This window comes from Pectinophora gossypiella, chromosome 5 (genome assembly GCF_024362695.1).
Source record: "Pectinophora gossypiella chromosome 5, ilPecGoss1.1, whole genome shotgun sequence".
Classification (NCBI taxonomy): domain Eukaryota; kingdom Metazoa; phylum Arthropoda; class Insecta; order Lepidoptera; family Gelechiidae; genus Pectinophora; species Pectinophora gossypiella.
The window spans coordinates 1,106,960-1,121,905 of NC_065408.1; the positions used below are offsets into that span (position 1 = coordinate 1,106,960).

Here is a 14,946-nt window from a genome sequence, read left to right on the forward strand (position 1 = left end):
CCGCTACAAGGTGGACCGACGATCTGGTGAAGGTCGCGGGAAGCCGCTGGATGCGGGCAGCGCAGGACCGATCGTTGTGGAGATCCTTGGGGGAGGCCTATGCCCAGCAGTGGGCCTCATACGGCTGATGATGATGATGATATTTTGTCTTGCTTTTGTAACAAGGCGCTTAAAGTTAACGTTCCGAAAAAACGTTGAAGGAGGCTTCTACCACATCCCGGATACTTCATACAAAAAACCTCGTTTTAAATAAACTAAATTGACGTTACCGTACACGCGCATCCGTATTATTCCTTATTCTGCGCCCATATTATTGAAGATTAAAGTAAAACCGAAGGGGAGTGAGGTGCACCTATCTCAAACGCTGGTGGGGAGCGGAGAGTTGCCGTTCTATACGTAGTATTAGGTATTCCTTATTCTATGCTTCTACGGTAAGCTCGGACGGTATCTCATCATCATCATCATCATCAGCCGTAAGACGCCCACTGCTGGGCTAGGCCTCCCCCAAGGATCTCCACGACGATCGGTCCTGCGCTGCCCGCATCCAGCGGCTTCCCGCGACCTTCACCAGATCGTCGGTCCACCTTGTAGCGGGCCTACCCACTGAGCGTCGTCCGATACGCGGCCGCCACTCCAGAACCCTTCCGCCCCAGCGGCCATCGGTTCTCCTCGCTATGTGTCCTGCCCACTGCCACTTCAGCTTAGCAATTCTCCGAGCTATGTCGGTGACTTTAGTTCTCCTGCGGATCTCCTCATTTCTGATTCGATCAAGCACGGACGGTATCTAAACAGCAAGAAACATTGTTTATTTTGAATGAGAGATCTTCCAGGATTGCGCTATCGAGATTAAACGTGATAATTACCTATTTTCTCTCGAGTACATAATTATTAAAAAATACAATGTAATAGCAGGAGTATATATAAAAATAATTGCTCCTTGATATACCTATAGTGCTCCTCTTTATTTTGATTAGAATAATAATGGGTGAAAGATGTGCCTGGGTGTGATAACAAGAGTCATCATTTACAGCCGAACATAAACATAAAACATAAACAGCCTATATACGTCCCACTGCTGGGCACAGGCCTCCCCTCAATCAACCGGAAGGGGTATGGAGCATACTCCACCACGCTCCTCCACTGCGGGTTGGTGGAGGTGTTTTTACGGCTAATAGCCGGGACCAACGGCTTAACGTGTCCTCCGAAGCACGGAATCGTCTTACTTTTTCGGACAATCAGGTGATTCAAGCCTGAAAAGTCTTTACCAAACAAAGGACAGTCTCACAAAGTGATTTCGACAATGTCCCCATCGGGAATCGAACCCGGACCTCCAGATCGTGAGCCTAACGCTCTAACCCCTAGACCACGGAGGCTGTTACAGCCGAAAACAAAGATAAAAGATGCATATGTCTGTTATCCATGAAATTTGAAATTTAAACGAAGGAAAACCTTTACAGAGCCATCTATATTGTTTTTGAGGAACATAGCCTGGAAAGTTCCTCATTATGCATGAAACATTATGAAAAGTTATAATTGGGTATAATTGGGTCAAAGTTTCGTGCAAAATTCAAAATTAATTATGTCCCTTACCTGTTTACATCCAGGCAAACGGAAAATGATCCTCAATTTCGCGAGATACCCACTTTACGACCACTATTCGTTCTGAAAATTTCATTTCATTTCATTCCATTCCATTCCATTCCATTCCATTCCATTCCATTCCATTCCATTCCATTCCATTCCATTCCATTCCATTCCATTCCATTCCATTCCATTCCATTCCATTCCATTCCATTCCATTCCATTCCATTCCATTTCATTTTATTTCATTTCATTTCAAATAGGCTAGTTTCCAACTAGTCAAATCAGTTACTTTTTACTAAACGTCAAAACACGAGATTACTATGGAATTTGTATGAAAAAGCACACTGTCTTGTTCTTCTATCGTGTGGGTTGTGAGGTGGATTACCAACCCCATTAACCTTGGTTTCAGGTTTACTATCGAGCCGCCAAAGGCCCCTGACATGGCTCATGTAGCGCACTGTGACGTCATCGGAAAACGTGATATAATATCGGACTTATTATTACGTTTTTCTTGATTAAAATTCATAAATACATTAAATAGAAAAAAGAAAATGGTTTTCGTTAGTTTTACATCTGACTTTATTTAGTAATCAGAATTTCATAATTTATTTAGAACCTTGTACGACTCAATTGAGCGCAGTCACAAATCGATTGGACACATAAAAATATATTGGACAGACGGACAACTATCGAATGTCAACCCGTCAGTGTCTTATATACCGTCGCTATTTCACTGTCTGAATTTAACGAGAAGCTAGCGTCTCTCTATATGGATTACGAGGGATTATATTTGAAGTTCAATGCTGAGGTACTGGCAATATTCACACAATAACGAAATGCATGACATTAAGACATATAGCCGAAGCTTATAACATGCAAATAGGATTATGGAAGTACGTAGAGCAGCGCATTCAAACATTGACTACATAGGCAGTAGCTTAGAACCCTTCATCAGAATTGGGTAGATTCTCTTCCAGATTAATGTGTGCTGATATTACTAGAATTCGTATCAATAGTATCTTGGTTCGACTCTACTTTTTCCTGTTTTTGATTAATAGTAATAAAAAAGAGCAAATACCGCTTTACGAATCAGCAACCCGCTTTTCTGTGATCAAAATTACTTAAAAAACTTACTTCAGCAATAATTACTCGTCGAAGTGAGCCCAAAATGTACAAGTAAAGTCATTTTCATAAGTTTTCTATGCTTTCAAATTGTCGTAAACCCAAAATAGGTCAGGTTTACAAGCGAAATACTTCGAAGTAGGTCGTGTATATACCACGGTGAGATATTTACCAACTTCATGAATTAACTTGTAAGTACTTGTTCTGTTTCACAGTAGACTTCTGATATGAAACCGGAATTGCCTACATCGTAAGTATGTGACGTGTACTCCGTCAAGAATTTAGGAATTTTAAGTGGTATTGGTAATTGACTCGCGTCAGACAAAGTGGGGGACGGCAGGCAAGAAGGAACCCACTGCCCTATTTTTTCCTAATAAAGTAACATGGAGAATGCGACAAGTGCGTGGCTCTTAAATTAGTGATGTGATAATACTAAGGGTAAGGGCCCAATTTCCATATCAAAGCCTGAAAGGCGAAACAGGAACCAAAGACTATTCTGAAATTCAGATTGATCCGGCATTGATTGATCTTTCAAGAATATTAATACACCACGTTTGTATGGCCGAAAGGGTAAGCAGAAGTGTATGGTACACCCACTCCTCACCAGCTATGTTTAAGTTCCATGTAATAGGGGCCGAATCTATTGCCATTAACCGGGACATCAAGTGATATTTATTATCTATGATTATTTATTATGTTGTTTACATTTATATAATTTATATCGTGAGAAAACCCATACATCATAGAATTGAAAATAATTTACAAAAACTAAAAAAAACGTGAATTTTGCGACAGAGAATTCCACTTGATTTTAACTCAGAATCTTGGTCTGAATCATCCCCCTCAGTATTCGTTACGATGTCACTAACACCCTGTATAGTTTCGGAACGTCATTAACTTCAGTTTAGGCAATATTTAGGTAAATTCTCCGGGATAAACGCCAGGGAGACGATGCAAATATCCAATAAAGATTTTTTATGTTAATAACCATTTTATGTTAATGTAATTTCATGTACAAAATTACTTTTACGTCGTAAGCTCTCGGGTACACAGGTGTACGTATAAAGAAGGTTGCACACTCGACTGATTTCCCTCAGCCCGCTCCGGGAGCTGACGCTTTTACGTATTTAGGCCTCCCCTGGGGCAACCGATTATTTTCCTTAATATTACCGGGGTTTATCCCGGTTAACTGCTTGTGTAGTAAGTGGAAATTCATAAGGCGTTTAATAAAACGTACCTTTTTCTTATTTTTTTCGTTTTTAGTTTGTGTTTTATTTACGACTAGCTTTTGCCCGCGGCTTCGTGTTGAATTCGGGTAACACGGATCCCCTTTTGGGTTAGATAGTCCCCATAATAAAAACCTCCTGAGAACCAGATGCATTTTAAAATCCAAATCCAATTGTTGAAGTATTGTGTCTGGAAATCCGATTCTTACGAGGTTAAGTAGGTACTTACTTACCTACACAATCGGAATCAATCGGTCAAAAAAGCAGCTTTTTAAATTTATTTATATATTTATTTATTGAGGATATCCAACAGCTTATTAATTAACTAAGAATAATTACAGTAAGTACAATGTTTGTTCGCCAATCTCAGGATACCACAAATAAAACAAATTGTAGAACTTGATGAGAACAGTAAACAAAACTAACGATACAATGCTAGGCTTAAAATATATAAAAATAATATATTATAAAAAGAAAAAACACATTATAAAAAAAACTGGAAATGTTACATAAAGATTGTTTATAAACTTAAACCTATATATTATAAACTATTGTCATTATAAGCAGGCACAGACTAAAATTGGTTTACGTGACCACAAATAAATATAAAAATAAAAGATTATTTTAATAATTTTAACGTAGTTTAGTTAATTTCTCCTCATTTTCTTAAATGAGGTTTTAGACAAAGCATAAATATCCAAATCACTAAAAAGTGTATTATATTTGGAAGTTGATCGAGAAATGAATTCGTTTCGTCCATAGTTGGAATGACCTTGAGGAACATGAAAAACTTTGTGGATAGCGTACCTAGGCGTAATATATATCACTGTAGCTTTTATAGTTGATCAAAATTACGCTACTGAATATATACGTTTCTAATATAACGTAACATAAAATAACGCCTGCATCCCCGAATATCGCTAATATCTGCATATTTGTGTGCGGTATGTAATGCCATTTTCAATTTACCCAAATAATAATGAAACCTCGGTTCTCGTTTACGAATTCACTTCAGATGGTAATTTCTAGTAACCATTTTCAAATAGCCATAACAAACCCGCATATCCGAGAAATGTATTTTCGGAGGACTAGGTGTAAACAGGCTATTGCTTCTGTAAAAAAACAGACCTGTCAAATCTTGAGGTTAGGTGAGAGGGCCCCGTGTGAAAACGAGACAACGTTAGGGAGATATCTAACTAGCCGTAACGGGAAGTAGCGTGAAGATAGCCGTATAAATAGCCGCTGCGCTCTTTTGTAGCAATTCAGTGGGCAGCAGTTACCAGAATAGACATCAATTGACCTCAACTGTTGACTGGAACAAGTCCTGTCCGCTCATTGGTACTCACGTGGGTTATACATAGGTATTATATGCTACTATACACTCAGCGATGAACTGCAGGATGCTTTAAAGACCTGGGTGTATTAAAAGGTCTCATTAAAGCTATTCACCTAAACCTACCATCACCTACCTACCTATGGGTACATTTGCACCAGGTACGATTCGGTTTAGTTTAAGTTTTAATTGTACATAATTTATTTTATTTTGAGTTTTGTTTATTTGTTTTAGTTTTATTTAATTTTATTTTTGTTTTGTTTCATATTTTTGTTCTGTAACTGTTTTGTTTGTGTTGTACTTAAATAAAGTTTTAATATTCACTTAAAAATAAATATTTCGCGATGTAATAGTAACATGTTAATCTCTAAGCATGTACTGTTGTAATAGGGGACTTTCCAAGCTACCTTCCCCAAAACGATACAGATGGCGCTGTTCAGATTTAACGCAATAATCACCTATATTCTCATTGCTTGGGTAGATATTTTTTTTTAAATATATTCACATGGCGGAGGCATATATTAAAATAATTATAACTTCATATTTGGATAAGATACGCATAGAATTATGTTGCTATCTATATTGCTTCTCTTTATTCTAATCATGTATAATAGTATTTTCTTTTTGACGTGACTTATTGTATATTTGCCGCAGATGGCGTTAACTACTTGGCCGGACAAATGGGGAGCGCTGATGGCTCTCACCCGGTACAAACGGTTTAAAACAACAGGCCTGAGGGTGCCCAGTTGGGTGCGAACCTCGGCTCAGGGCGTCGGTCGTCTGAGAGGAAAAATATTTGAAAGAATTAATCGACCCTGTGGGTCGATAGCGATAAGCGCTGAATGAGGGAGTACTCAATGCAATGTAGGAATGCAATAAATATCTTCTTATCTTACTCTGTCGCCCTAATACTGACGGTCGCAAGTCAATATCTTTATGAAAACATTATGTATGTGCGTAAAAATGTATCTCTCCTTCCGAGAAACTGTGAAAGGCATACTTACAATACAAGGAATAAAAATAAAATTGTTGTTCAAAATTCTAGATTAAGTAAATTAAATTCATCTTTTTTGGGGTTATGTATACGTTTTTACAATAAAATACCAGATAATATTTTAAATTTGTCAGAGAATAAATTTAAAGCTCACGTGAAGCTTACTTTATGTAAAAAAGCCTATTATAAGATTAATGGTTACCTAAATTATAAAAATGTCTGGTATTGAATGTGTTCCTCTAGTTATTAAATAACTTGTAATGTACCCTCATTGATTTAAAAGATGTGTTGCTGTTGCAGTTTCTTGTCATTTCTTCTCCTCATCCATAACACCTTGCGAAATGACGTAAATTCAAAAATGTTACATTGACCTTCAACAAGTTTATCCATGATAATTACGTTGAATAAATGATTCTGATTCTGATTCTGATTCTAAGCCGTACTACGACTCTAAGAAACCTTACCTACCTACCTACAAACCAAACCAACTAAACTATAAGTACCTAGGTACTTACTCTTTAAATAATATTCCTTTGACTAAGATAAAATAATAACAAGGGGTCCACAAAGATTCAAAGAAAAGTTGAAATAAGGAAAAACAACACCAAAGTTCTTGGAAAATACGAGTAAGTTGTTTCATGTTACAAAAGAATATTGAATGAATACCTAAGCAAGAAATATTTTATTTTGTTAGTTCTATTAGAAACGGAGGTACCTACTGATAATATTCAAATCATTGAGTTATAAATAATAATAATAGTAATAGAAGAAGCCACAGCTTCCGTGGTCTAGTGGTTAGAGCGTTGGGCTCACAATCTGGAGGTCCGGGACTTTATAGAAATCATTTTGTGAGACTATCTTTTATTTGCTTAAATCACTAATAATGTACGATGATTCCGTGCTTAGGAGGGCACGTTAAGCCGTCAGTCCCGGCTATTAGCCGTAAAACACCTCCACTAACCCGCAGTGGAGCAGCACAGCGTGGTGGAGTATGCTCCATACCTCCTCCGTTTAATTGAGGGGAGGTCTGTGCCCAGCAGTGGGAAATTTATAGGCTGTTTATGTTTTATGTAATAGAAGAAGCAAGAATTCATGAAAAATTCCACATTTTTCACATGAAGCAAGAGAAGTATGCCAAGATCGAAGCAAATGGAATTCCAGTCAGCTTACCCCGGGAAATAGGCATGAGTTTATATAAAATATGTTGTACTTATGTATGTAAGTTCTGAATTCAAAGAAAGTAACTTTCCAAAACTCTTCTCCCGCAAAATGTGTCCAAAACACTTTTCGTTAAAACTTTTCGGACGGTCCAAATGTTTGAGCACAAACTTATAAATGATTCGTTCCTTTACTTTCTTTCTAAATTTATAACCAGTGGAAAAGGGACAAATGCTGTATGTAGGTCAGAAAAGGGCAAAGGTTGTGATCTGGGCGATTTCCTCCGATGAACAACTCCCGGATGCCGGATAGACGGATAGACTCAATTTACTACGAACATCCCATTGGAGATGACAATGTTGTACCGACTTGTAAAAGGTCACAATAGGCTAATTTCCAACTAGTCAAATCAGTTACTTTTTACTAAACGTCAAAACACGGAATTACTATAATTAAAGCACATAACAACGGGTTCTTACCGCGTTTAAATGGGGATATGAGACTCCCGATATTAATCATTTATTATTAATTATGGATCTACCTACTCCACTCCAATCTCATCAGTCATCCCGTGATCATGGCACTTGCAACAGTGTCGAAATATCGGGAGTCTCATATCCCCATTTAAACGCGGTAAGAACCCGTTATTATGTGCTTTAATTATGATAATGGCCCCGATTCCTGCAGACACCGCCTAATTTTATTTTAAGTTATATCCGTCATTTTCATATCCATCGAAAAGGAAAGGGACGGATGATTCACAGCTCTTAATTTTAGGAAGAATGAGTAAATGAATGAATAACCCGGCCGAATCAAAAGGTACGTCGCTGGTATGCAATCCGTTTGACGTGCTGTCTACTTAACTGTGTCGGGTTATTGACGGATGTAAAATTTTTAGACGGTTGGTTTAAATTTGTGCTTAAAATTGACGTGTGTTCCATAAATTTTATGCTTGTCGATTACCCGTCCCTTTCCTTTTCGGCGGATAAGAAAATGACAGATATAACTTAAAATAAAATTAGATGGTATTTACAGGAATTAGCACCAATAACCGCGTAAACTTAAAACAACGGAATTACTATGGAATTTGTATAAAAAAGCACACTGTGGCGTCATAGAATGACGTGATAAAATGTCGGACTTATTATTATGTTTTTCTTGATTGTTAAATTGAAAAAATAAAATTGTTTTCGTCAGTATTAGATCTGTCTTTATTTAGTAATCAGAATTTCATAATTTATCTTGAACGTAGTACAGAACCCAATTCAACATGCATGGTCTGTTATGAAAGAAAATACTTTCTTATTATTCTAGTCGTGTGACAGAAACCTACGGACATATCTCGTCGCGTAGAAGGCTGATTTATTATAAACTAGCGACCCGCCCCGGCTTCGCTCGGGTGCAATGCTGAGGAAAAAATGTTATTATTTACGACATCACATTAAAAACCTCAAAAATAACAGTATTTCTCCACTATTTATTGGATGTTATTATACATATAAACCTTCCTCTTGAATTACTCTATCTATTAAAAAAAACCGGATCTAAATTAGTTGCGTAGTTTTAAAGATTTAAGCCAACATAAGGATATAGGGACAAAAGCGACTTTGTTTTATAAGGAAGAGCGAGACAGGTACATGAGACAGAGATGTAAGATATTTGTGAATGAGAAAATATAGAGGTACTTAAGTATATTATGAGTGAAGTCGTATTCGGTTGACCTACTCTACCTGTTTCACAAATAAATCAATTTGTATTTTGAACAGAGCGAAAGAGCGAGAGGTATGAAAAAGGAAAGGGACAGAAAAGGAATGGAAGACGACGTGGGTGCGCGTCGCTGAAACCTTTTTTTATCTAATTGGAATATTAAGGTGTTATTTCTATTCTGTGCTGTGTAAAATCATTTTAAGATAATAATATATAGTGGGTTAAGAAGAGCCGTGGTAGAACGCTTGCTCTCTCTTTGAGGTCGCAGGTTCGAATCCAACACAGACCTAAACCAACGATGGTCGAATTTTTTTTCGAATTCATGTTTGGATCGTAAACGATTATCACGTGCCAGCGGTGACGGAAAACATACATGATGAAATTATTTCTTGTCAATTTGTGGGCATCAACCGTTATCAACCCATCTAAGTTTTCAGTCTTCACGCGTATACCCTTGAACAGAACACTTTTGACCTTATTATCGTCCAATAAAGTCGATACTAAATAAACCAATAACAAGATTACATGCTAATAAGATTTGCTACAGATCCGATGTTTTGACTACAACGTTCAGTATTCGTATCTTGTGGGGATTTATTATAGGCTGAGTTGTCATGAATAAAGATGCTTGCCTTATCTTATCTGTGAGCCCTTTTGGGGTGCCTGCTTGAAGGGATAGTATAATAAAGGTTTGGTTGGATTATGCAGTGTTTTGCAGCTGGATTATAATATCGGCCAGTGGGTTATAACCTGTAATATATATGACCCATGCCTGTATGTCTTCTATCGTGTGGGTTGTGAGGAGGATTACCAACCTCATCAACCTTGGTTTCAGGGTTATTATTGAGCCGCCAAAGGCCCCTGACGTGCCTCATGTAACATTTCATGAAATGATCAAGCACATCATGAAATGATCAATTCTAAGATCTGGCCACGAGATACATACTAAACTAAAAACCGCATTGAAGGTAAACTGACCCGATAGTCCTTTATAAAATACCCCCATGGGTCCTATGTGGGTCAACCCTTGACGGAGGGACCCTCAGACACGGGTTGATAGATGTCCTGAACAGGGATGGGCCGTTTCCAATGTGTGGGAATGTTCTTGGTGTGAAAACTCTTTAGTAGTAAAGACACTGGCTGTATTTTTATTTTTTTTCAAATTGTTTTTCTTGTTCTCTGATCCTATCTGCCTAAAGCAATGGTTCTTAACCTTTTTTAACACTTCCAAGGACAGACGTCTAATGACGTTCCGATTCCAAGTTGTCATACTCTCATACTACCTGGTGGTCTCGGTCTCTATGGTCTCTGTCCGTGAAAGGGTTAATGTCACTACCCCTGTGAACAAGTATGGAAATTGAGTTTACCCCTAATTTAAAATAATTAAAACCACACAAATTCGAACGAATATATCTTTATTGTGTAAGTAAAAAAATGCACGTTAAGGTAACTAGTAAAGATATAAATCTCGGAGTTAACTAGTGTGAAGGTTAAATTGCTTTGCATTCGCAAGTTTGACAATATTAGGTTCGGTTTCACTCAACGCGCATCTCATGTCATGCTCAACATTCAGACGGTTTATGTCTTTTGTTTTTAATGTAACAAGAGTTAATACTATTTCGTGCCATCCCGTGTTACCCCCCTAGAATCTCCATTTTACCCCTGAGGGGGTAATTACCCCCAGGTTAGGAACCACTGGCCTAAAGGCTAGGTAACAAAGCTCTTTTTTACATAACTTTTGTGTCTTTGAAGTACCCACTTTTTTAACATTCCCGATAACAGCATATCACTTTTTCTGAGAAGGCCATTTATTTAGAAAGACCTGAATTAAATGAATAGTCAAAGGTTTTAAGGAATATTGTGGTCAAAGGAAAGGTAGTGGAGAGACTGTAATTGATGAGAGCCAATAAAGGAACTCAATACTAGGATTTGGTTTTCCTCCCAAAAACATTTCAGTAAGTACAAATTCGAGGGGGGGTGTAGTAAACCTAGCTCAGACGCCGGTGGGGAGCGGAGAGTTGCCGTTCTATACGTAGTATTTTTTTTTTTGAGGAGCTCGGTGGCGCAGCAGTAAACGCGCTCGGTCTGCGATTGTTGAAGTTAAACAACTTTCGCAAAGGCCGGTCATAGGATGGGTGACCACAAAAAAGAAGTTTTCATCTCGAGCTCTTCCGTGCTTCGGAAGGCACGTTAAGCCGTTGGTCCGGGCTGCATTAGCAGTCGTTAATAACCATCAATCCGCACTGGGCCCGCGTGATGGTTTAAGGCCCGATCTCCCTATCCATCCATAGGGAAGACCCTTGCCCCAGCAGTGGGGACGTTAATGGGCTGATGATGATGATGATGATGACGTAGTATTTCTTTATTCTATGATCACGGGATGATGATGAGTGTGTGTATACTGTACAACTCTGCCTACCCATTCAGGGATAAATGCGTGATGCTATGTTATATTATAAAGGTATGTTTGAATCCCTTAAAGCGATTACAACGTTAGTAACAAGATCCGGATCCGACACTTCACTGTAATGGCACAGAATTTAGGACTGTACAGAGAGCAACACAAATTAAATAATTTTATTACCTTGAGCCTTACCAGCTTCAGCTTTTACATTCACATAAACAGCCTATATACGTCCCACTGCTGGGCACAGGCCTCTCCTCAATCAACCGGAGGGGGTATGGAGCATACTCCACCACGCTGCTCCAATGCGGGTTGGTGGAGGTGTTTTTACGGCTAATAGCCGGGACCAACGGCTTATCGTGCCCTCCGAACACGGAATCATCTTACTTTTTCGAACAATCAGGTGATTCAAGCCTGAAAAGTCCTTACCAAACAAAGGACAGTCTCACAAAGTGATTTCGACAATGTCCCCATCGGGAATCGAACCCGGACCTCCAGATCGTGAGCCTAACGCTCTAACCACTAGACCACAGAGGCTGTTTTACAGCTTTTACATTATTTAATTATTATTTTCTATGTTCAAGCACTGAATGCCTCCTTTCCATGAGTTCTCAAAATACCAACTCCATCGTAAGTAATTGGACTAATTCTGACAATGGCTAATTCGCAAACTGCGCACTTCTCTTGCGACGTATGGTTTTGTTTAAAGGTAAGTACGTACGTTTATTAAAATCAGGCGCAAATTTAAACCTTGTAAAGAGGATTTTAATTCTTATAAATCCAATTCCAAATTCAAATTTAATCAACCTCGTATTTTGCTGAACAGAAATTTAGAAGTGTGTAAATATGTACCTACACATTTGTGAACGCGTCAGTACCTTCACGGTTTGTTAGTAAACACGGCTTCACCGCCCAAACCCATAGCGGAACCCATTCCTGACGGTTGCTTTTATAGCGCACTTATCATCGCGCCAGCACCTTTATGGGGCCGGCAGCATTAGCTATCCTAACTTCATGGCTTATTTGCGAAATTTTAGGCTTATTTCCAGAAGCTATAGAAAAAAGTAAAGCAACACCTGATTAATAAAAAGTTTTATACTCTGCAGGCATTTCTTAGTGACAATCATTATAAGTTACTTTTGGTTGTCTGGTGTACTTATGCTTATTTAATGTATTTAAGGGAAAGTCGGTGTGGTAGCCCAGTTTGGATCCTAGCACTCGCCTAAACCAATGATTTTTGAATTCATGTTTGGATTTTATATCATTAAGTATCACGTAGTCAACTCATGTTCTTGTTTTTAATTATTTTCGTTTCTATACTTTTGTAATGGAAAATTCCACTTGATATTAACTCAGAATCATGGTCTGAATCATCCTCCCCTGTCCCCAGTATTCCTTAAAGTAAAATTAAGGACGGTGTTAATTTAATTCATGAAAATTTTCCACTTGACATCAACTCAGAATCATGGTCTGGATCAGCCCTCAAAGTTATCGTTACAATGTTACTTACACCCTGTATACTATTGACTGCCTTATGTGTGTGTGTGTGAGGATAAAAAATATTGAACCTTACAAAATATATTGTACGTAGAATCTATTTCCGTAACATAACAAACAGCCCATAAACCAATTCAAACTAAACTATTTATACAGTCGTTCACGAAATCGAACTGGAGCAAAATATGTTTTATGACAAACGTAAACACACTTTACGACTGCCGACTCAGTAACACAAATGACGAGAAATTAAACTAATAATGTAGGTTCATATCCGGTTATGATAATAAAATTATCTCAAACAGATGGTCATTTTATGAATTACACTTATGCATCTACCTACCCCGAATAAGAGTATACCTTCATTATTATTATATTACACTAAATTAAAAAAAAAACCTATTTTTTTTCTCTGGCAATAGATGTTGCAACAAATTTTAATATTAAATACGTCATCCCCTTAATTCATTCTAAAAATAAAAAGTCCTATCTAAAAATAAAAAGACCTATCTAAAACTAAAAAGACCTATCTAAAAATACTTATAATTAAGTTAGTTAAGGCTGCAAGTTGTGTTTGATTATAATTATGTTTCTTTGCTCAACCCGTCACATTACGGGAGTGAGTTTATGAACGTATGTAAGTAATATCTTCCATAAGCCATCCTTTAATCTCAACTAAAACTTTAACCTGTAACTTCATACGTTACAATCCCCCTAATCTTCCTTTAGAAGCATTAACTTCCTAAACCAAACACAAACAACACATTTTAAGCCCCTACAAATAACAACACAAACAAAAACTGGATACGACAACAATATGGCAGAAATAGTCTAAAACTTTTCAACTGCGAATCAACTATGGAAATTTGTTAAAAGAAAATTCAAAATTTTGAAAATAGAATGTCCCGCTTACCTGAACACCTTTCTCGTCCGTATCAGGCATTTTCGCGCTCACTTCAAAATGGAATAAAGAGCAATATACCACAAACGCGGCCTGTGGGTTGGGAGGCCGGGAGTGCAATGAGGGAGAGATGGGAAGCCGTATACTGCAGAGGTATACGCGTACACTGGAGGTAAAAGACGCTACTGTAAGCGGGCTTTATTAACCGCGCGGTTATATTGAATTTGAAAGATACTGTTTTTTAACCCCCGACGCAAAAACGACGAGGTGTTATAAGTTTGACGTGTCTGTGTGTGTGTGTAAATGTGTATGTGTCTGTCTGTGGCATCGTAGCTCCCAAACGGATGATCCGATTTTAATGCGGTTTTTTTAGTTTGAAAGGTTTATCAGTCGAGAGTATTCTTACCTATGTTTGGTTGAAATCGGTTCAGGTCTTCAAGGTGATCAGGTCGTTTGTTAGATGTGACAGGAATGTTACACGCTCAGTTTGCTTGCAAGCATATGTGGGATCTGACATTTGAAACACTAATGTCTTCTGAAACGACTGAACTGGTCTGCTTTTTTTTCTGAACGGGTTTTTTTTAATTTTAAATTTATATTACTAATATTTGAATTACTAATTGAATTTTAAACACTCTGTGCTAAGCAGAATTGCAATGATTCGCGCTATTTTATTGAACTTAAAACTTTAAACGTCAAAGACTATATCAGGGTAGTCAGAGGTACGTCCATCGCAAAATGAACTAAGTACCCACACCTCACCGAGCTGTTAGACCAACGTGATAGGTGGTGATCCATATCGCTGTCTATAATGGACGAGCCAACTGTTAATGAAGACTGCATCTAAGATAAATGAATAACTCATTGGGCAAGTCCGGTACGGGGTTCAAACCGGCACTCCTTCCAAGAAGCAAGCCGGTGAAGTGACTATCTATGATATAATAATATGGAGGATGATATTTACCGCATAATTTAATTTAATTCGACAATCGTTATACTTAGCGAGGATACGAGTATTAG

At 37.9% G+C, this 14,946-nt stretch overlaps 1 protein-coding gene across 8 annotated transcripts in view; it reads right to left on the reverse strand.

The window, feature by feature from the left end:
- The window catches only part of LOC126366702 (uncharacterized protein ZK1073.1), a 77,447-nt gene that overhangs the window by 26,490 nt on the left and 36,011 nt on the right, over positions 1-14,946 (reverse strand). The window contains exon 1 of one of the 8 annotated variants that reach the window (XM_050009903.1): positions 13,939-14,094. The exons of the other annotated variants lie outside the window; for them this stretch is intronic. Coding sequence (XP_049865860.1) covers positions 13,939-13,968 — 30 coding nt within the window. The 5' untranslated portion in view covers positions 13,969-14,094. Of the gene's footprint in view, positions 1-13,938; positions 14,095-14,946 lie in introns of those variants that run through there. 8 annotated transcript variants of the gene reach the window in all.